The following is a 23,777-nucleotide window of genomic DNA, read 5'->3' as shown; positions in this document are numbered from 1 at the left end:
AAATTTTTCCAAATAATTTGTCAGAAGTATTTTTTTTATTCTGTCGAATAAAAAAAATCAACTAAAAAACAATTTTTTTTTTAAAAATACGACTATATCTTTATCATTGACCAAACTATTGCAAATATCCAAAATATTTTTAAAATTTAATTTTAAGGCATTTTTGTAACAAGTTTGACGGTGATTTTTTTGCCGATATATGCTTTAGTTTAGAAGATATAATCGTTTTAGTACAACCCCACATTTTAATGTTTTGGTGGGGCACAGGGGGAAAGTATCGTGGGAGGGGTGGGAACTTTTGTGAAAATACTCCCTATAGTAGGTACCTGCTTTCCCCTAATTTGTTCCAGTTAGGGCCTTTTTTTGTCTAGATTGTCTGGGCTAGTCTAGAACCATGTACATCAGACCTTGTGTCAGATCTGCTAGTTTTGATTTTTAGGTGAGTTAGTTATGATGTTGGACCAATGATTTTGATAATATCGCCAAAAACTATCATTGTCTTTGACAATGTTGCCTTCGGCGCTTGAGGTCTTAAGCTTAGATTATTCATTGGGTCAGTATCATAAATAACTCAGCAAAAAATCATTTCTATCTTATCTGATGCAAGTTACCCCCCTTCCAGGCGAAAAGGTTATCTAGTTACGACTATAGTAACCAGAGCGTGATTATTTTGTGTGGTTGACTGAATGTTTTATGCCATATTATGTCCTGCTAACGTTAGTCACTCTTATTTTTATTATCAGGTGTTAAGGGTTTTTATTAAGAAACACGTTTTTTTGTAGTTGATAATTTTTGATAATGAAAGAATATAATATTGAATGTTTACAAAAAAATAAAGTAAAGCTATAATCTAGAATTTCGATTGTTAATAATATACACACTAACTTTAAATACCTACCATGGTTGAAAAATACATTTAAAGCTACAAGTTTGTTTTAAACAATGAAAAAAATAATCAATTGTTTTTTGTTTTTGTTTACGAAAATTTGTCTCTGTTAGAATTCAGATTGTTATATTTTCTCAGGCACTGAAGTCTTTATCTCGTGGAATTTCATTTCCGTAATTATTTTAAATATCTACTACACCTAGACATTCCTATTTTTTATGTAATATATATTTCTTTTACTTATTACACTCTGTGACCTCAAAGTTATCTCGACACTGGATTTTGAACAATTACATTTATAATTATTGTATTTAATACTACGTTTGATTTAACACTTGAATCTGGTCATATTAGATAAGAGAGTGTTTTCTAAAATATTCTAAATTACATGCAGATTAAAGTAATATTATGAAAAAACACCAAAAATTAAACTATTCATATATGAAATGATGTAAAAAATTATAAAAATGTATAAAACATTTCAGTTGACCATTTGGGAAGATTCCATTCCGGGAATGGCATGTAGGAGGTGCTTCAGTCCCGAGGAATACTTGTAGACCATCCAGAAGAGGAAACCGTAGAAAAGGACGGTCACCACCTTGTCGACGTAGTACAAACTGGAAAGGAACGCTCAAAATTAATTACCCAAATCAATACATATTTTTGAACTGTTTAAGCTGTTCCGATATTACTATTTTTTATAATTTTATATTGTATTGGATTACGTTGCGCAGATACACACAATATCCAATGCTCTACTAATAATGGTTCCGTGATAAACCAACAGATCGACAATTCAAAAAGTGATATAAAGCATTAGAAACGATGAAAAAAAAACAATTTAAATCTAACCTAACCTACTTAACCCAGTTAATAAAGTTTTTGTTTCATCACTTTCCATGACTTTATATAACTTTAGATGTGATGAATTATCATTTTGATGATTTATCCGGTCACCATTATATATGGATAAATAACAACAATTTAAACACTTAATACCACCTACATACACTTTTTTCTTAATTCAATACCTATAACATTCGAGTACCACGCACTTTCTTAAAATGCTCCGATTTTTCAGTTGTTTGTTTTTTTAATTTTCATAAATCAATGCTACATTTGAGAGTTTTTCATTTTAATATTAAAGTATATATTAAATAAATTTCAACGGGTAATTTTATCTGTTTTCTAAAATATTATTTGGTTTTACGACATCTTCAAAATTAAGAAATATATAGAACATTTAAAATACAATGGAAAAATTCAAAATTTCCAATCCTTTTGGCTGAATAAGCAATCCTATATAGCTCTCATTGAAGTCAGTATTTTATATCTGTTTCATACATATACGAACATTTATCAATTGAATAAAATTTTCACCATGTTTATTAGTAGGTAAGGCTGTTAGTATGTAAGAAAATAGTGTACAAACTTACACATTGTTAACGAATCTGGCTCTGGGCAAAGAGGACAGTGGTTCCTTCAGACAGTACTGCCTTCCACCGAGGATGCATCTCTTTATGAATTCGTTGTCCTCAACCACCTTCAGGTCCATCGGGAAAACCTTCTTCTCCTTTTCTGTCAGGTTTGCAAACAGTTTGTTGAAATTGGTCACGTTGAAATTCCATTCCCTCGTGGTAAAGAACTGAAGAACTTCCAGACCGTCGGATATGCGACTTTGAATACGCACCATGCTGTAATACAAAAAAGTAAAATATTATATTCAATTTTAACACGATTTAAGAATTTAGAACAATTTTAAAAGATTTATTTATTTATGCAATTTATCTTTGGAAATTCTGTTGTTATAACAACCTATTCATCTTATTATACAGGGTTTTCCAATAAGAGGTGTTAGAGGCGTAGTTTCTACTTGTCAAATGTCAAAAAATGACAGGCTCAAAAGTAACATTTACCGAAATAGCGGGCTATTCAAAATAACACCTCTTATTGGAAAACCTGTATAATGCAAACATGCAAAAGCACTTTTATTGGCGGCCTCCGAGGTTGAATGGTTATTATCGCTCGTTCAAATCCTTAATAAATTTTAGTTATTTTTCAATTATAGTATACTAGTGAGCCCGGGTAGACATTGTCCTTCCACAGATCGCCTCTTACGTAGATTATATTTTATATAGACCTCATTTTATGTAGACCACCTTTATCTGTTGTCAGATTTTTTTTTTAGATCTTGACAATAGCGCTACCTATCGGGCCCAAAACTATCCTATGTTTCAAGTTAGAACCAACCATACACATTCACGAAATTTCATTGAAATCGGTGGTGCGGTTTCGGTTGTGTAAATGTTGTTAGAAATGGCCTTAACCGTGTTTCGTGATTAGATATGAATAGCTAGACACAACATACCCCAATTAGGGATGCCATTGTCTCACTGACTTCAGAAGGAGTAGTTGGGACTCTTTTGCGGTACTCGTATGGAATATTCCATACGAGTTATATTCCAACACACTGATGACATCATTAACAAAGCCAATAACATGCTGGGATTTATAATTCGCATAGCAAAACCCTTCCACAACATAAACACACTATATTCCCTTTACACCTCATATATTCGCCCGCACCTGGAACACTGTACACCGATCTGGACTCCTTTATACCAAGCCCATATCGAAAGAATAGAAAGAATTAAAAAAAAATGTTCAAACACATAAATTATAAACTAAACTTACACTTCTCAAATTATACCGAATCCATTAAATTTCATAATTTTAACTCCCTCCAAACACGAAGTCTAATTTTTGATCAAATCTTATTATTTAAAATCCTAAATAATGGTCTGGACTCACCAGAACTTACCAATTTAATAAATTTTCATATTCCGTCTAGATCAACCCGACAATCTGATTTATTTTATCTACCCTCGTGTAGAACAAACATTCGAAAAAAATCCCCAATTCCTCGTATATGTGCACAATATAATAAAAAATTTTACAGCATTGACATTTTTGGTAATAACCTAAAGAAATATCGATATGAAGTAATGCGTACGATCGATTATTAATATGAGAGTATGGAATGTATCGGCAGCATCTCCTATCCTCTTCCTATTTTCCTCTTCCTCTCCCCTTCCTTTAACACCAAATTAATTTTAAGAAACCAAAACTTCATTTCTAATGCACTTTAACATAAGAAACTTCTGTGGCTTGACTTCAGTTAACTTGTATATTTATATCTATCACTGCATATTATATAAAAGCTGTTTGTTTCTTACAAAATAAATATATAAATATTAAAATGGTAAGACAAGCAAGTTTTTATTGTTAAATATGTACTTAATTATTGTGTATTGCCAATTATATTTTGCAACTAAGGAAGGAAATCAAAAATAAAGATTAAGGAAAAATGAAGCAGGGATGCTCTGAAAACTATTTTATGTTGTAATTTCATTATTGACAGAATTACTATTAATACTCTTGAGAATTACTTTACAGTAATTCACTAAAACTCATGTAAAAAAGGTTATTGCTGTACCGCAAGCAAAAGACGGTGCGCAGACGCACGTATCTTGCTACGCGCAGAATAGGCGTGATTTTTTAGTTCGTTAATAAGATTCTGTTTCTAGTGTTCGTTGGTGCCTTGCTATGCCGCGCGCGCTTCTAGCAGCGCGATTAATTTTTTAGTCGAACTATCCAGTTATTTTTTTTTTGGTAAAATAATGTTTAAGACAAGATTTTTTTATGCATAGCACAAAGGGTAACAATTATTTTATAAGCAATAATTATTAGCCTGAAACACTCATCCACATTGAAAAATCTCCTGATAAAAGATAGATTAGTTTACCAAAAAAAAAACTAATATTTGACAAGTTCTAGTATCTTCACCAAAAAATGTAGACGATTTGTCTCGACGCCATCTAGTGAGAGAGTTAGCACTTACAATGCCTTTCTCATATAAAATAAAGTTGGTTGTTTTCAGGTGAAAAAATATAACAAGCAGTAATTGTTGAATGAAACACTAGTATATATTGCATTATTTCGCGGATAAGAGATAAGCCGCCATAGCTCAGTGGTCAGAGCTGTCGACCGGAAATCGAAAGGACACGGGTTCACGTTCCATTGGCGTCATGTATCTTTTATCAGGAGATTTTTCAATGTGGATGAGTGTTTCAGGCTAATAATTATTGCTTATAAAATAATTGAACTATCCAGTGTTGATCTGGCATCCTGGCAAATGAAAGTCACCAGTTTATCGAATTGCTCTTGCTAGTAAATAAATTTCAATATTGTTGCAAACTCGTGCGAGTCGAGAACGTTATGCAATATTTTTGGTAGGTACTCACAAACGCTTCTGTCCAATGAGTAGCATGATAAAATCGATGAAGTAAGCAGGCAGCAAGTGGAAGAAGAAAACGCAAAGGTCATGCATGATCTTGTGCTTCCTGATGTTTCCGTCGGGGTACCAGAGTGGGTTGTCGAATGGATATTGACGGACAGTGTTTCTCCCGATCTCCAACACCTGAGCCCAAGTTGTATGCTTGGTTTCAGCCGTTGTCAAATTGTACACTGGGATGTCCGGAGATCTGAAATTGTAATAAAATATTACACCGACGAATTTCAATACCGAGATTGGGATATTTTATTATAATTACATATTTTTATTATTCTTTGAGATAAATTTTCTAGTCAGATATTTAATTTTATTATTTATGTTGTGTTATAATTTAAAAAATGCAAATAAAGCTAATTTTTATCACAATATACAAAATAAATCATAACCTCAAAAACGCTGATAGGAACATTAATGAACATGGGATGATTTAATCGAATACACCACGATGTATGGTTTCATTTCGAGTATGTACTGTTAAACCCTGTATAGTACAGATAAAAAGTACCAAAATGCACAAAATAAATTACAAAATTCGTTCCATAGAGTATCTATCGAACGACAAAATTCATTACCGTGAAGATACGCCTGACATGCTATAGATTTGTTGCGTTTTAAGTCTTTGATAATTATATTGAGGGTAAACATAATGTATGTTATAATCTAAAATTTCATAGATGGTGTTAATTTAATTATTTTATGAAATTAAAATTTTGCAAATTACGCTTTAGAACATTAAGACGAATTATTTGTTGACGTAGAAATATGAATATGAATAAATAGTTTTGTCGGTTAAAAACTAAATTCTTCTAAGGCATTCAAACACAATATCGGATTGAATCATCTATACAGTATTGTAATTATATGCCTTTTTTGAGAAAATTGAATTTTTTACATGGACAAACCTTTTTATTCATATTCAAATTCAGTATGTATGGGCGCAATATTTTAAGGCATAAATTGCAAGAAGTGTATATTCATAATATAATTAAATTCATACCATCTATGAAAGGGTAGATTTTAACGGACGTTACGTTACTATGAAAACGAACTTTAAAAACTCCCTACTAAAAATCTAATATTTTTTAAACGATTTTAACCCTTACATATAAATGAAGTGGATGAGGATAAGGTTAGAATCGCTTGCGCTAAATGTCAGTTTAGAAAGTACTGTTATTTGATGTATGCAGTTTCTCTGATGCCTTTGAAATAAAATTATTTATAATTTTTCTTCCATGATTTGCACGTCATTTTTCTCAGGGCCACCGAAGTCCCACAGTCAACAGGTTAAGTTAGAAGGTCCATATAATAAAGATAAAAGTGAATAAATAAAATTGGATTTCTTATTGGAAAAAAACTTGTTTTTCACACACTACTTTATGATCCACATATTGTCTCATACACACTCCTCCGTAATTCAGGCACATTTTTATGGGAAGTCCATAAAACGGCCATAGCGGCCGCTTTCTTAGTATGCAGCGAGCAGTAGCAGCGCTCGCAGCTTGGTCACTCGTAAAACTACTAATTAATGACTGACTAAGTACGTACATCTCAATGCGCCTCATTATATAGCCACCCCAGTGCATCGACAACATTTCAGAACTGTAGGTAGGAACGCCGAATGTGTCTAGAGTGTTCCCGCTACAATGCGTTTTGTATTGGCGAACGTTCCAGAATATTCTCGTAGCTTTGCTACACAAATATGGACATCGGCGTTTATAATATCAGAACTCCACCGTGGAATCCGTCAATTTCTTTGGCTACTTTTATTAGCGACTTCTGTATTCGACCCTCCGTTAATAATTTAATGGAGTCTTCATTCTTTCAATGTAAATTTATATTATAATACATAACCACATAAGTACATGACAGGCAAAAAATTTATAGATTTTTCTTTTAATTGTTACATAACTTACGGCTTGTCAACAGTAGCTTCTCGATAAGCGATCACAATGAGTGCATTGATGGCCGTGTCCACCGGGATGACCTCAGCATGGTAGTCCCCATTGCAGTGCATGGTCCTGATGACACCCTTGCCGGCTCCAATCATAAGCCCCACCGGCCCGTTCAGGTTGTCTACCCATCCCTGGACAGGTTCTTCCCACGATGGACACACTGGAAGTAACAATATTAAATGGGTTCAAATTCTTTATAAATTGGTTGAATTGTTTTAGTGTGAGTCTTTGGTTTGTGATGTAAAAATTATTCCGTATAGCATTTAGAAAAAGGGGACAGTGATTTGTTTATAGCGGAAATGATACAGAATTACAAGCATGGCTGTTTATTTGTGTACCTACTTCTAAACATGACCTAAAATAGGCATTTTTGTGATTATGCCTCGCGTATTTTGTATGACGTATTGTATATTTGTGGATGGTCATTTAATTTAACATCATTCCTGTCCTGTCCTGTCAGAAAAAGGTTTTTTTGCAGATGAGACTAACTTTACTAAGTCTGGTGTCATGGTGTAGTTACGATATTAAGTCCGACCTAAGCAGAGATGTGCTTTATTTCAAATAAATCCATTTCAAATGGAAATGCTAAATGGGTATTTTCCATTTTACATTTTAAATGCTTTTCTAAAAACCATTTTGCATTTTAAATGCTTTTCTCAATGCATTTTCCATTTTAAATGCTTTTTTTCAACATTCTTCCTACTATCTCCACTAATCTTTTTTTCATAAGCCCCAAATGTCAGTCGGTCCTCAACCTCGCTATGAGAGATAATTTACATTTGTCAAGTTGCTCCCTGGTAGGAGCCCTGGCAATTGAGTGATACCATTACAAAAAATACTGATTCAAATACTGAACATAGGGCCATGACGCACAGTGAGCTGAAAATCGCCTTTCATAGACATAGAGACTTGAATTTTCAAGGGTTTTTTTGTTGTTGCTAGAAATGGATTCTGCCGATCATTACTTGGCTATAAAATTTCGTACGAAGCAATTGCGTGTACACATGAAGGAGTTATCATTTTTTAAAGAAAAATTTGTATGGCACTGACATTAAAAATGAGGCTATCTCTGGAATCACAAGGTTGGCCATTCTATACTTACACACAGATATACTACTATTTATTTGTATTTTTTTGACATACTTCGTATTGTGGCGCAACTTTATTTATTTATTTATTTAATATCAACGGTATAAATATACCATAAACAATGATAACATGTCACAGTTAAAATCGTAGAAATATTTTAAAAAAAGAATTACAAATATATGTGGTATTTGATTGTGAAATGACATTAGAGAGTAGTAGAGTAAGTAAGTAAGTAAACAAGAGATACAAGTACATAAGTTTCTATAGTGCAAATAAGGTAGAATTAGATTAAATTAATATTGATTGAAAAGATTTGATAGCATAGCCCTCTTGTACCTACCTTGCGTGCAGTTAAATAGATCTGCCACATCTGCGTATCTATTACTAACTTCATGCAACCTAGGTACAAGCGAGTGTTTGGAATACTCAGTCCTGATATTGTTACATTTAAACAAAATTTTAGAACGAGTAGCTCTCGTGGGTATATGGAATTCAATGATGTTAATTAAATCAGGACTGTATATACTACCATTTACAATTTTGAACATAAATATTAAGTCGGATATAATTCTTCGATCTGAGAGTTTTAATAAATTTAGATTTTTCATCAAGTAATTATAATTTATATTTTCAATGGGAATACCGAGTTTAAAATTAATGAGTCTTAGGAATTTATGTTGAATTTTTTCGATTGAATCTGAATGTAATTTGTAGTGGGGGGACCAGATCGAGGAGTTATATTCGACTTTACTACGAACCAGGGATGTAGGACTTGCGATTTTTTTTTAAATTCTCAAGTTGAAAAAAAAACTTTTTTATGTTGATGATTCATTTTAATGCTTAAATTAGGTTAAGTTAGGTTAGGTTAGATAAGGTTATATTATAAGATTGAAAGGCAAGATAGAGGGTCGCAGAGGGCCTGGTAGGAGACAAATGTCTTGGCTGCGAAATAAACGAGAGTGGACCAGCATTAGAAGTGTGGAGGAGCTATTCCGGGCAGCGCAAGACAAAGAGACATTTTCTAGAGTGATCGCCAACGTCGGGGGGACCTGATACGGCACATAAAGAAGAAGATAAGGTAAGGTTAGGGAAAGTTAGGTTAGGTAAGAATAGGTTAGGTAAGAATAGGTTAGGTTAGGTTAGGATAAGTTAGGTACAAAACTATTAATAAAATATTTAAAAAAAATCTAACCAAATAAAAGTAGTGCCTGCCTAATATGCATGAATTAGAGGGTAATAACGATTCTTCTAGCCCCTCGTGTAGTTGGAATTATAGTTAGAAATGGATTTAACCATTGAAATGGATGTCATCCCATATAACGAAATCGAATGTACATTTTACGCAATCAAAAATTAGAATGTTAAAATTGTAAAACAATCCAAATGCAGATAGTTGGCTTTCGTTGTAATTAAGGTGAATCAAAAGATTTTATTTAACAAAAACCTCGTATTTAGTGTAGGCAGCGATCCCAAATAATTAGTAATAAGATTAAAAATTATTAAGATTTTTACCAATGCTCGGCCTCGCAATGACCATGGGCATCTTGGGGTACTCATTCCTGACAAGGCACTCGGCCAGGCGCTTGGAATAGGTGTAGGTATTAGGGTGGATGTCCAGCAGGTAGGGGGTGACCTTATCAAGGGCTTTCTCGTCCATCCACTGGATCAGTCGCATCAGGTCCTGCGGGTCGGCTGGCGAGTCGACGACCTGATCAAAATATATATTTTAATATAATTAGTAGACTATAGGATACCCCGGGGAATAATGTATACTTTAGCAGCCAATTTTTTGCTGTTTTTGATTTTATTTGTTGCAAATTTAGTTTGCTCATAGTAAAGTTGAATGGACTTTGCCATTTTATTACAGTTTTTAGTAATTTTAAAGTAAAATGAATATTTAGTATATTGACTGAGCCTACCGAAGTCCTGTTTGAACTCGACCGTTTTGCATTTCGTCTGTGCGTAAATGTATTTTATCATTCAGTTGCAGTTTCAAGATGGTAACCGTTTTAACGGTTCAGTAAAGTTGTTTTTTTTTTAAATTTGAAATGGTTGTGTCCGTTTGGACACGTCTTATTCACATGTTTTCAATATTATTGTACCTACCCGAAGACAGTTTGAAAAAATTGTCATATAGATAGTTTCTTTGGACAAATTGTAGGATTCCTTATTTGAAATTTTAAAAATTTTAAGTTAAATAATTTACAATAAATTTTTATATTATGTATTTATGCAACTACTTACAAATCTTATGATTTCAGAGGAAATTTCAGTTTGTGTTTATGAAATATGAAGAAATTGAAAACACATTTTTTGGACGTAAGGTCTACTATTCACAGAACTCTACTAGAACTAGTTTTAAATAATGATAAATAATTGTGACATGCTATACGTTTAATATTTTAAAATTTATACATTTGTTTGCTTGTAGTAAATTTTATTTGATTAATTTATGTTATTTCACAATTTATTCATTTAAAAAAATTATATATATACTATACTTGTGGCACGTTCCAGAGCGGAAGATACTCTCTGTATCGCCCTGGTGTAAAATCAACAATCGGAATTGAAACGTTGCTTGAAATGGCTTTAGCCATGTTTAGTGACCAGATCTGAATAGTCAGATTCTTCCCCACTCAATTCTATTCAATTAGGGATGCCATAGTCTCACGGTTGGCAGCAGTTTGGACTCTTGTGTGATATTCATATAAGTAAAAAGGTAAACGTACATATCGCAGGTTTAGTTAGAAATTAAATAAAATTGGGCTCTTTTTCACGGAAAGCTTATTTGAAGATTTTCACGAAACGCTCACCAAACGCTTAATTACTCTCGCACGAGGTGCAGGACGACAAACGTGAAAACAACAGACCGGAAATTGATCAAATAAGTAGTAACAATATTTCCGTGTTCTTTAAGTGAGTATCGCTTCATTGCTCGTTGTCAACTAATTCTCTATCCGTCTACAACATGAATGTCAAAGCACATTGACATTTGACATTACTTTTGCCCCACCTTTAACCAAAATTCCGCTGTGGACTATCATTTTATCTTCTTTGGATATATTTTTGCTAGTCTCAATCGCGCTCGGACCTCTATTAGAATTCGCTTTTACACTCTTTCAATATCATACAGAGACGCAATAGCTTGTGTGAGATTCGTTTTCACTCTATACTTGGACAACACCTTCCATAGCTTTTTCCTGTGGACTCGGTCGTATGCCTTTTGTAGATCTACAAAGGTACAGAAATGTTTCTGGTTTTTTGCCAGAAACTTCTTAGTCAGCATACGCAAAGAGAAGATCTGGTCCATCCACCCCCTTCCACTCATAAAAGCACCTTGCACATCCCATATTGTATCCTTTGTTTCCTTTCTTACCCTTTCAATCAAAATTCTACCATACAGCTTGCCAACTGAACTTAGCAGACTAATAGCCCTATGATACCCACATTCCATACGTAACCCTTTACTTTTGTGATCACAGCCCTTCTCCAATCTAAAGGCGTGCAACCCTCCGTTAAACATTGGTTTAAAAGATTGCACAATCATGTTAGAATTATACGGCTATCTCCTTTAAAATTTATAAATTTATTTAGAATAGATTCTGCAATATAACTTTTTTTAATTTGAGCTTTCGTTTTTGAGTAAATTGTTTCCGAGTTTGGAATTTTACGGTCAAATTTAAAAAAATCGATTTCTATCTTGGACCCAGCCAAAAAAGATTTTTTAAAACCCTTTTAGCCACCGAAAAATTAATTAAAGTTTTATAATATTGAAAAGCTTAGACCGAAAACATTTTTTTGTGTTCTCTGCGTGATGTAGATTTACCAGTTTCCTGCTTGTTTCCCGACACCGTGTAGATAATTTGAAAAAAAAATTCTCCCAAAAAATTTTAAGGTATTTATTATTGGTTCCTACGGTTGGGTATTTGAAGGACTGGAAATGGTGAATGAATTTACGATGTGCATGTAAATGCGTGTTTCTAAATATTGCGATATTTGAAATGTAATTTCGTTTTAAATTATTGCTCTCTTATATATAAGGATCTTCAATTTTATTATATGTTTATATTCCAGTAATAAGATAACCTAACGTTCGTAAAATTTTGTGGAAATCTGTGTAACGTATAGCAACATTTTGTCTTGAAAAAAAGCTATACCTTTTCAGAAGTTAAGGTAATATTTAGCAAGACATATGTCGATTAAAAACATTAATTGCAAGTAAGTTATAAGTTATGGACAACTCCAGTCTAACCGCATTAATTATCTTGTATTACAACACCCAAATAATGGAGTCAACCGAATGAAAACGTATTTCTACGGTTTGTTTTTGTAAAATGCAAATACACAATTTCCGCATTTCCGCTGCAACTAATCGCAATGCGAGTTGCCTCAGATTGTGAAAGAAACGCGAATGAAAAGGTAATACGACAGAGGAGGAATGAAGAAATCGGTTAATGTTGGAAAATTATGTTCAAATTGATATTGATAGTAGGTCTTGTATGTTATGAGTAATGACTTTTATGTACACACCTTCTCGTCTAGCCTGTCCAAGTCAGCGTAGCAGAACGCAGTCGACAAGTGAACGAAGGACTTAAGGTTTTTCATCTTCCTGCAGACTTGGATAACTCTCCAGGTGCCGGTGGTGTTCATATCGATAGCGTCCTTCAACTTGGACTCCAGCCTCAGAGTGGCAGCGCAATGAAAGACGATGTCGACCTCACGTTGCAGCACCTCAAGGGTCGGGGTGTCCATGCCCAGGTTGTCAAAAAGCACATCACCCTGTACGGGAATAATCTTCTTTAACGCGTCGGGCTGCGACTCCCTGAGCCTGTGGAACATCTGCAATTGTAAAAAAAAAAAAAAAAAATGCGTAAGAAAAGAATTTCTTACAGGATGGTTTCGACGTCCATTGTGGTAATATTTTTTTCTGGTTGAAGAATAGCATAATTACCAGATAACATCGCATTTGAATGTACGGAATGTATAAAATCGTAATCTGCGCCAGTAAAATGTGGTTGCGTTCATACTGCTCTCTAATATGTCATATTTCTAGAACATGAACTTGAGTAATATTTACCTAATAATTCAGCGTGCAGTTATGAAGTATACTTAGTTATGAAATAGCTTCGTTTGCAGCATGTACCACGTAGTATTTACTAGAAAAGGTGTCAGTTTTATTTACTCACCGGCAGTTTCCACATATCCTCAAGTCTCAGAGTGGAGGACTTTCCCCTCTTGGGCCTCATTAGGGCGTAGATCTTATTGACTCCGGGGCAGCTGTATAGAATCTTCTCTGTGAGCACTTTGCCCATAAAGCCGGAAGCTCCAGTGATGAAGATGGACTTTCCCTTGTAAAACTCCGAACATGATACCTTTTCTGACGCCATTTTACTCGAACTAAGGTACTATCTCAAACAACTGGATAGAAAAAGAAAATAACAATTTAATAATAAATTATCTGCCATGCGATGAGCGTGACGCAAGATCGCATTATATCATGTTTGTACAATCGCCAAAAATAGTCGCAAGAGTAAATAATATTAAAAAGGCAATAATTTGCAAACATCATTAATCATTGCAAAAGGTGCATTCGCAAGTTCAATTGAAATGGATATAGGTGTACATCGTTTGACGTCAAAAGTCACAAGTAATAATAGCGCAGTTTAGAGTTTAGACCAATAATAAATACATCGTACATAGTACGCTTTTAAACTCTGTATTTCTCCACTTAGCACATACATATTGTACCAATCGCATTGTGTTAAACATAGGATGCCCAAACGCCTCATCATGTAGTTCCATGAGAGTGATGACAGCGACAGCAAAAAAGAAGAAGAATAATGAATCCTTTTTTACATAAAATTATTTTAATTTAGGTACTGTTTTTCATAAAAAAATAGAACATGTAATAAACTGTTTTCTCTCAATGCTTTTCTTCTAACAGGTAGATATGCAGGTAAACACAAATATGTAGGTGCAGCAGGACAACCAAAGCAAAAAGGATGCAGCTCAACAATGAAACAATGAAAAATTTACGTTCAGTAAATCATAAAGGCAAAATTGAGTAAAAAGTTAAAAACTTATTGATTTTCTTCTCCCTGTCATTTCTATAAGTTTTTTTTATCCATTTAAGAATTTTGACTCATAAAACACATTAATGTAACGTAAAATCAGTCAAGTAAATACAACCAGACGATAATACTAATAAATTAGTTAGATACATGAAAGGGTATTGTCATAAGCTAAAATCCATAAAATAAAATAAAAAAAATTAAACCATAATATTACAATTTTATAACATTCATATAGTAAGGAATTGCAGGCAATTTTTTCAAAAATTTAAATTCTCATCCAAAAATTTCAAATAAAAAAATATTTTAAATGTTTTAATTTTTCAAAGCCCGCCAAAATGATAAAAATTTGACGGGGTACGCGTGACGTCATAAGTATCTCGATTTTGGAGGTAGCGTCAATCCCACTCAACATACCACCAAATCAATGAATTCCAAAAAATATGAAGAATTTCAAAACACAACAAACTCTTTTTATATAATTTGTATACCGCAGTGATAACCCGTGTGCTAGTCTACGCAGCGTAACTTTGAACAGAATTGTCCTTATTCTGATGCACGCGGTCGACCGACCCGTGAGCCGTGAAGTTCTCTCAGAACCCACCGACCAATCACAGGGCGTTGTTTTCTGGTACGGTTTTAATCATTTTTAATGACGATTTATTAATAATAAAAATTATATCTGATACAACTTTTATATTCAAAGCTTTTGTTGATCTGTATGTTTATATGCCATAAGATTTTTCACTCAAGTTCCTTATTTATAAAATAATTTCGGTTGTGATGTGATGTGATGTTCAGAGATGTACTTTATTTGAAATAAATCCATTTCAAATGGAAATGCAAAATGCAAAATGGGTATTTTCCATTTTGCATTTTAAATGCTTTTCTAAAAACCATTTTGCATTTTGCATTTTAAATGCTTTTCTCAATGCATTTTCCATTTTAAATGCTTTTTGCAACATTCTTCCTACAATCTCCACTCTTTTTTTCTTTGAAATAAGAGGTAATTCCCATTTTTTTTTAGTTGCTGAATTCGGGAAAATTATCAAAAAAATTCCATCACGTAAGGTTTTTCCGCAAAACGCAAAATACTGTGGGATTGCCTATCTTAAGGCGCAAAACGGGGTTTATTGCCGAAATATATATTTTTTATTATTTACAACTTATTATAAGATAATTTTAAGTTTTATAGACTGAAACAAAACATTTAGTAACTCATGACGATAAAATTAGTCAGCTTTGAATTATATATATTGGGATTTTCCATAGTAAGTATTATGAGAGAATGCCGGAATTCCCAAGGTGCCCACTCCCTTCTATGCCCTTTCATTAATTTATTTCTGTTCCAACTTTCGTAACGTGCGTTTCAAAAATGACTTCAAGAGGTTGTGTAAATTCTTCTGAGAGTTTTTGCTATATTTGTGGTGAATTTGTAGTGAAAAAACAACAACTAAATATTACTGATTTCATTAAAAAAGTATTTTGGGTATTTTGGTGTGAAGATAGGGGACCAGGACAAATCTTGGGGCCCGCATGGAGTTTGTTCAGGGTGTGTTGAAGGGCTTAAAATTTAGTCAAAAGGTAAAGTTAAATCTTTTCGTTTTGGTGTTTTCTTTGTGAATGGGATAGTCGTGCCAAAGCTAAACACTGGAACCAGAAAGTGTGGCCGAAAAGAACATTGAAGGTCGGAGAGAAAAACGTGCACTTTAAATCTTTGGTTGATCCTAAAAAGGTTCTTCTACCACCGCTCCATATCAAACTTGGGATGATGAAGCAGTTTTTGAAGGCATTGCCAAAAGATGGCGAGACATTTAAATACGAGTACCTTTCAAGAAAGTTTCCTGGTCTGTCTGAAGCAAAGCTGAAGGAGGGAGTTTTTGTTGGTCCTGACATTCGTAAGCTGATGAATGATAACAACTTTGAAAATGTGATGAGCGATGTTGAGAGGTCAGCATGGAATTCTTTTAAAGATGTAGTTACGAAGTTTCTAGGTAATCATAAGGATCCGGAATTGGAAAATATCGTAGAAAATATGTTGTTCAATTTTAAAAATCTGGGATGCTCAATGAGTTTAAAACTCCATTTTTTGAACTCCCATTTGGATTACTTACCGGAAAATGTTGGTGCAGTTAGTGAAGAGCAAGGTGAGAGGTTTCACCAAGATATCAAGGAAATGGAGAGAAGGTATCGAGGTCGATGAGATACAAATATGATGGGCGACTACTGCTGGATGCTGCATAGGGAAAATATAACGTCCCACAAACGAAAAAGCACAAAACGAAGCTTCCAAACTAAAAAAAAGCTGATTTTATAAAGATTTATAATTGTATATAATGTAAATAAAATATATTAAGACTTTAAATTAATTAAATTTGTATAATTTTACGTTTTTTTTTCTTTTGAACATTCCCTACAGAAGTTGTGTAAGGCGGGTTTTCCCTATATTTTAGTTTCCACTTTGCGGAAAATTCTTACGTGATGGGTCGAAATGGATGGCATTCTCGAATTCAGCATACCGAAATACATATAATTCAACCATTACCATTTAGAAAAAAAATTAAAAAGGTCAATTTGCAGACCTGTGTAATTTACATTTTTCAAGTTGCTCCCTGGTAGAAGCCCTGGCAATTGAGTGATACCATTACATACTGATTCAAATACTGAACATGGGGCCATGACGCTGTAATATTAAATGTTAGATAGCAGTTTCTATGTTTTTACGTTGGCAACATTTGTCCCGCGCAAATTTTTTGTGGTTTATAATCCGTAGTCGTGGCATTTTTTGATTTACCATCATGTAATATGTCTGTTCTACATTGATGTCCATTATTAAATGACAAAACTGTTTAAAAATTCTATAATTATTTTAATTGTTTGACTTTAGAAACCATTTTGCATTTTCAATGCATTTTGAAAATAGGTATTTTGCATTTTGCATTTGAAATGCTTTTCTAAAAACCATTTTGCATTTTGCATTTTCAAATGGAAAAGTTTTGACCCATTTCCATTTTGCATTTCAAATGGTTTTGTGTACCCATTTTGCACATCTCTGGTGATGTTACCTAACATCAAAAAATTTTAAAATACATAATTATAATTTTTACAGTATAGATAGTAAATTTATGTCACCCTTCTTAAAATAGTTGGTAAACTAATGTTCAGAATATTTGCGTTCCAAGCAGTCTGTCGGAATTCGATTCCTAAATAGTAAAATAAAAAAATAACTTTTAATTCTAAAAATAAAAAGAGAGAGTCAAGAGAAACTCAAGGAGACTCATTGAGTCCTCTTTGGTTTTGTTTAGCATTGAATCCTCTATCTAAAACGTTAATTAAAAGCAAGTTTGGAATAAAAGTTAAGGGTAATACTAGGGAGAGTAGTACAATTTCGCATTTATTATTTATGGATGATATAAAATTATTTTCGAATTCTGAACAAAATTTAGAGAAAATGATCGAGGTAGTTAAAAACTTTTCAGATGATATCAAAATGACTTTTGGTTTAGATAAATGTAGAACGATCCATATAGAGAAAGGCAAAATTGTAGATGGGGACGTATATTTAGAAATTTCTAAATTACTAGTATGAAAAGGGATGAGGTTTATAAGTATTTAGGGTACCCACAATCAAATACTAGTATTAAAAATGATATTAGGATTTAATTTCAAACTAGGATCAGGAAAATTTTAAAATGCAAACTATCTGCTAAAAATTTAGTAAAAGCAATAAATACTTGGGCAATACCTCTATTAACGTACTCATTTGGCATAATTAAATGGTCTAATACAGATTTAGATAACTAAGAAAGATTAATTAGAACTAAACTAAAAAAATTTAATTCCCATCATCCAAATTCAGCTATAGAACGAGTTAATTTACCTAGAAATTTAGGAGGTAGAGGTATAGTCAAAATAACTTCTTTAAAACATAATCAGGTAGAAATGCTAAGAACTTTATTCCATAGGAAAGCTCATAGCTCAGAAATGCACAAAATAATTTGCAAAACAGATAGAAATATTACACCTTTAAATTTATACGATGAGAATGCCAACATTTTTACAAATCCCAACCAGGAATCATTAGATTCCTGGTCAAATAAAATCAGAATCATAGCTCAGAAATGCACAAAATAATTTGCAAAACAGATAGAAATATTACACCTTTAAATTTATACGATGAGAATGCCAACATTTTTACAAATCCCAACCAGGAATCATTAGATTCCTGGTCAAATAAAATTTTACACGCAAAATACTTCAATTATCTCAACCAAACGTATGTTGACAAATTTTCGTCAAACAAATGGTTGAGTATTGGAGAGTTGAGCGTAGAAATAGAAGGATTTATGCTTGCCATTCAGGATAGAGTCATTAATACTAAAAATTATAGGAAGCACATAATCAAAGATACAAATCAAATTGATGATTTGTGTAGAAAATGTTTGGCTTTTTCGGAAACTATAGAACATATTATATCGGGATGTTCTATATTAGCACCGTCCGAGTATACATTTAGGCACAATCAAGTTTTAAAAATAATTCACCAAAGTTTGGTAATTAAACAAAACTTGATTGACTGCCGTAATATAGTACCATATTATGAAAACGAACCAAATTCATTTTTAGAAAACGAATTTTATAAAATATATTATGATAAATAATATAAGAAAGACTAACAGACCGAACGATTAGTCATAATATACCCGATATAGTTTTATGACAAAATTTAAAAAAATAACTTATATCATTGATATAAATTCCAAATTACTGTAATATTCAAAAATCTGTTAATGAAAAATAAGAAAATACACAGATTTAGGAAATGAAATAAAAAGAATTTGGCATTCTCAGACTATAAAAATATTACCATTCGTTATTTCGGCTACTGGCATTATACCTTGCTCTCTCATTCAAAATTTAGGCGTATTAGATCTATCAAAAAATTTATTTATAAAGATGCAAAAGTCGGTCATTTTGAATACATGTAGGATAACGAAATTTTTTTTAAATATTTATGTTGAGGGATCAGTAGGACTTATAGGCCCTGTTAGGAGTTCTACCGAGCCGAACCCTCTGATATGAAAATATCTGGAGTCGGTGAATTATTTTCCCATTTGATCTCTGGTGAGTTGACGTGTTGTTCTTGTATTGTTTTGTATTTATTTTGCTTATATAATGCACTTGCTTAATGTTGATAGACTAGATGATCATTTGTGGAAAAGTGTGTGGAAGGGTTTAGTTTTTCCTATGGGGAAGATTTAACCTGGACATAAAATCGGAAGTTAAATAATTATTTTCCTGTGATTACTCACGGGTCTGCATTAGTAATATAAATCACTTATCTTTATTAGAAAAAACTACAAACTAACCAACTTTAAGACCTAAATTATATTCCCTCGTTTAGATATATATTCGCTAATGTATTCGCTTTAATAATATTACAACATTGTGTGTTAATTTAAATCGGAAAATATGTTACAGAAACATATAATAATTGATAAATCCCAGATAATTGTTGGTAGAATTACAATTAATTACCTAGATATAAAAAAACAACTAGCAGACCTTTGACATCCTACCCTTGCAAAATTGTTAACAAAGGCGGTAATTCCTGTTCAAAGGATCAGGATACAAATTATGTAGAACTGCCAATTAACTAGTGGCGTGTTGATATTTCGTTGAAATTATTGACACGTAAATTAAAAATTATTTTTCCGAAAGATTATTCAAATGAACAAACAGACTTTCTACAAACAACAAAACGTGCATCCCTTTTAAAAAAAATCACGCAACGTACCTACCTTATTTTTTTCACATTATTACCTCACTAATGGCGAACCTTTTAACATCCTCACAAATAATTAGTAGATAGGTATCTAGTAATTCGGTATAAATATGTTAAAAGTTTTGAACATTTTGAAATGCGTATTTAAAAGTAGTTTAAAATGTACGTATCTATTATATTACATCGCCTATTTTCACCAATAAATAACAAAATATTAGGTAGGTAGGGTATTTTGTTTATTTTAAACCCGTTGCTACCAATCCTACTGATCAACTGTTGAACTGAAATTTTCATCCCAGTGCAACTCTCCTATCGAGCTAGAGCAACCAAACAGCTGGATTAACCTCTTTCAGTAAAAGGGTTAGTAATAAAAACTGTCAACAGAGCGAAAAATGACAGCGATATGTCGGACGTCATTTGGTTCACGCATTCTTTTTCATATTGCGTATTGCTAATTTCATTATTACTTTTGGTATCAAATTAATATGGACAGTAAAGGTGAAGATATTAATGATAAAATGTATAGTATATATTGCGGTAAGGAAGGTAATATCGAGATACACAGGCGGCGACAACCAAATATTGAATGACAAGGATTTCTTTAACCGTCTTCTATTGTCAAAAATGCCGTTTCGAATGCCGGATGATGTTGTAAACTTTACAATATGCATTTTCCCATTCTGCGTGAAGTTATTGTTACTTTTGGTTTTTATTTTGAAAAAGTTGCTTAGTTACATTTTAACACACATCAATCGTCAAATTTGTAATAATGTATTTTCACGCTTTCGCAGCACTAGAGAAAGTCAAGCTAAGGCTTTATTTTTGATATATTTACATGCGTTTGTTAAAATATATAGTTTTGGTTTCCGTATAACAGTACTCTAAACAAATTATCTGTATTAATAATAAGTAAAATACGAACTCATCAATATTAATTTAACGTAGAAAGTTTTTACTTAGTTGTAAAAACTTGTGATTTTATTGTTTATGAAAGTGGGCAGGGCAATTTAAGATTATCAACGATAAAGATGTTTGGAAACAGGTGAATCGAGCGTTACTGAATAAATGGCTTGGCCGATTGGAGCCTCAGATTGATCGATCTAAAAGTTGGGAACAACGGCCGTTAGTAAGAAATAAGTGCTCTTTGTCGAGGTTATATTGTGCAAATTCGCTAGATACCAACCTTTGCTATGAATGAAATGCACTATAATTACCCATTTTATGATTACCCAGTATATGATTTGACAGTTTGTAGCGCCCTTCGTGGCAGCAGGATGCGTCCTAACGCTTCCTCCAACCGCTTTGTGTTTTTTAGTATTTTCAAGGGAAATGAGGCAACATCCCTTTGAAATTATTTTTAAAATCAATCCATCAACATTTGAACTTAAATAAAATAAACTTAATAATTATTAGAACTTTATAATATGTGATTTGAGTGCAGTGTTTTAAAGTGAATATTCTGAAATTTGCTCAAAAATATTGTTCTTTCGAAACGAACGGCGACCGGTAAATGCACTCCAGATTAATTCCTATGTCTGTGACTCCAGATGTTTTCAACAAAATTCTCGGAAACTGGGCAAGCTTGGACACTGGCAAGTTTTTTACTAAGCCCAGGGTAAGTTATTACCCAACCGTCGCTTTTTATTGCGGACAGAATGCACCACTTCAACAATTACCAGGAACAGGATTACATGGAGATAAATGATGGACTTGCCAAACGTCACAGCGGTGCTACCAGGGTCTCTTATCTATGTGAGGTGTCAGCGCTTTATTAGCAGCAGATACATACCTGGACGCTGTTGTTGGACGCGGTGGACTCTCTTACTGCAGCAGCTGGTCCAGTTCCTTCACCACTTAGGATTCTTGCTGCAGAGTCTCCATCTTCTATCTTCGTAGAACGTCACAGCGGTGCTGCCAAGGTCTGGTATCTGTGAGAGGATAGTGTGTCAGCGCTTTATTAGCAGCAGACACATACCTGGACGGATGACGAACCTCGTGCTGGCACTGTTGGTGGACGCGGTGGACTCTTTCGCTGCAGCAGCTGGACCAGTTTCTTCACCACCTGGGATTCTTGCTGCAGAGTCTCCATCTTCTATCTTCGTGTCACCTGTTCCCTTACTTCATTTTACTTAACTTAACTCCACTCTATTTTTGTAATATTTATATTTTCTGTAATACCTGCATCAACTGTAAAGCGCCCCTGAGGTGATATCTCACAAAAGCGGCGCTATACAAATTATCCAATAATAAATAAATAAATAAAAAATGATTTTATTATTTTACACCAGTGCAACAGGTTTTCCATCACTGGTCCATAGATGACGGCCGAACTATTGCGCAAACATTTACACCCAGCAATTTCCACACAGAAGATGGAAGGTAAGGTACGTGCAGCGGTGTGTTTCAATTTAGGTTGTTCAGCACTTAGAACCTACAATTATATTGACAAAGTGAATTATGGAAACTTGTTTGGCAATTTAAAATGCAACTTCTACTGACGATTTCTACAAATACTTGTACCGTGGCGAATGTGATGTTTCATTTTCCGCCATTTGAAAGGGTATGATAATTAATGCGAAGAAATCAGAAAACCATTTTTTTCTGTCTAATTCAACAGGGAGGTATTTTTGTTTAATTTGTTTATAACCATTGATTCACTGCATTTGTTAATGTTGCACGGCAGGAATAATAGCGAAACGTACGATTTTTTAACGTACCGATAAGCTTTGCACTCTAAATATTTATTACACAACTTCGAATAATGCACATTATTTTTTCGTATCATCAAGTACATTCGATTTATTGAGATGCCTAAAAAATAATGAGAAACTGATGAACGTTAAATGAAGTCAAGCAAAAATGGTCTAGCTATTTGCATATTTTCTTAAATTAATTGCGTACATATTAGTAAATCTGCAAGTTAGTTGTTTATAAATTTTGAAACCCGACATAATCCATAACGCTTAAGATTTTTTTTTTTTTTTTAACCACCATGTTATCTTTGTGGATATTGTGCAATGGATCATTAGGAAATGGGTCTTGTAGGAACCGATGTCGTAGAACCGCGTGTATTTTTTGGACACCCAGTCAGTTATCACCGTTTTATCCACAAGACTTTACACTTAGTTGAAATAACCTTTCTAACGGCCGCTGTTCCCAATCTTGCTGATCAACCGTTGAGCCGAAACTTTGACTCAACACTGCTCAAACGCACTCTCTTCAACGGAAAGGTGACGACTGAGCGATCAACTAATTTAAGGAAGCCAAACTACTAGATCAAGCTTGCCTCAGTAAACAACCAATTTATTTTTAACATAGAACATACGTTTTGTTAAATATTTATAAAATATGGGTTTATATATTACAGTAATCAAAAAAAATATATGCATCAATGATAAATACAAGGATTATTTCGTCAATATTAATTTAACATTGAAAGTTTTTTACTTTGACGTCATTTTATTGTCTATTAAAGTGGGCGGGCCACTTAAGATAATCAACGGTAAAGATGGTTGGAAACAGGCGATTTGAACGTTACTGAACAAATCATTTGGCTCATATTGATCGTTCGAAAAGTTGGGAACAACGGTCCTTAGACACTTATTTATAAGTTGTAAAACAATACTTAGGTACCCGAATA

The 23,777-nt window shown here is 33.3% G+C and overlaps 1 protein-coding gene across 1 annotated transcript in view; it reads right to left on the bottom strand.

Annotated features, from left to right (window-relative positions):
- Positions 1-777: 777 nt before the first annotated feature.
- The window catches only part of LOC149409387 (putative fatty acyl-CoA reductase CG5065), a 42,436-nt gene continuing 19,436 nt past the window's right edge, over positions 778-23,777 (bottom strand). Inside the window, exons 2-8 of the mRNA XM_089649882.1 lie at positions 13,468-13,699; positions 12,812-13,120; positions 9,794-9,989; positions 7,154-7,352; positions 5,191-5,430; positions 2,323-2,580; positions 778-1,503 (exon numbers count right to left, since the gene is read on the bottom strand). Coding sequence (XP_089506008.1) covers positions 1,368-1,503; positions 2,323-2,580; positions 5,191-5,430; positions 7,154-7,352; positions 9,794-9,989; positions 12,812-13,120; positions 13,468-13,668 — 1,539 coding nt within the window. The 5' untranslated portion in view covers positions 13,669-13,699 and the 3' untranslated portion in view covers positions 778-1,367. The remainder of the gene's footprint in view (positions 1,504-2,322; positions 2,581-5,190; positions 5,431-7,153; positions 7,353-9,793; positions 9,990-12,811; positions 13,121-13,467; positions 13,700-23,777) is intronic.

This window comes from Hesperophylax consimilis, chromosome 31, assembly GCF_061612785.1.
Source record: "Hesperophylax consimilis isolate HC1 chromosome 31, BYU_Hcon_1.0, whole genome shotgun sequence".
In the NCBI taxonomy this organism is placed as follows: Eukaryota; Metazoa; Arthropoda; class Insecta; order Trichoptera; family Limnephilidae; genus Hesperophylax; species Hesperophylax consimilis.
The sequence above is the reverse complement of the archived record's forward strand: the minus strand, read 5'-3'. Positions and strand labels throughout refer to the sequence as shown.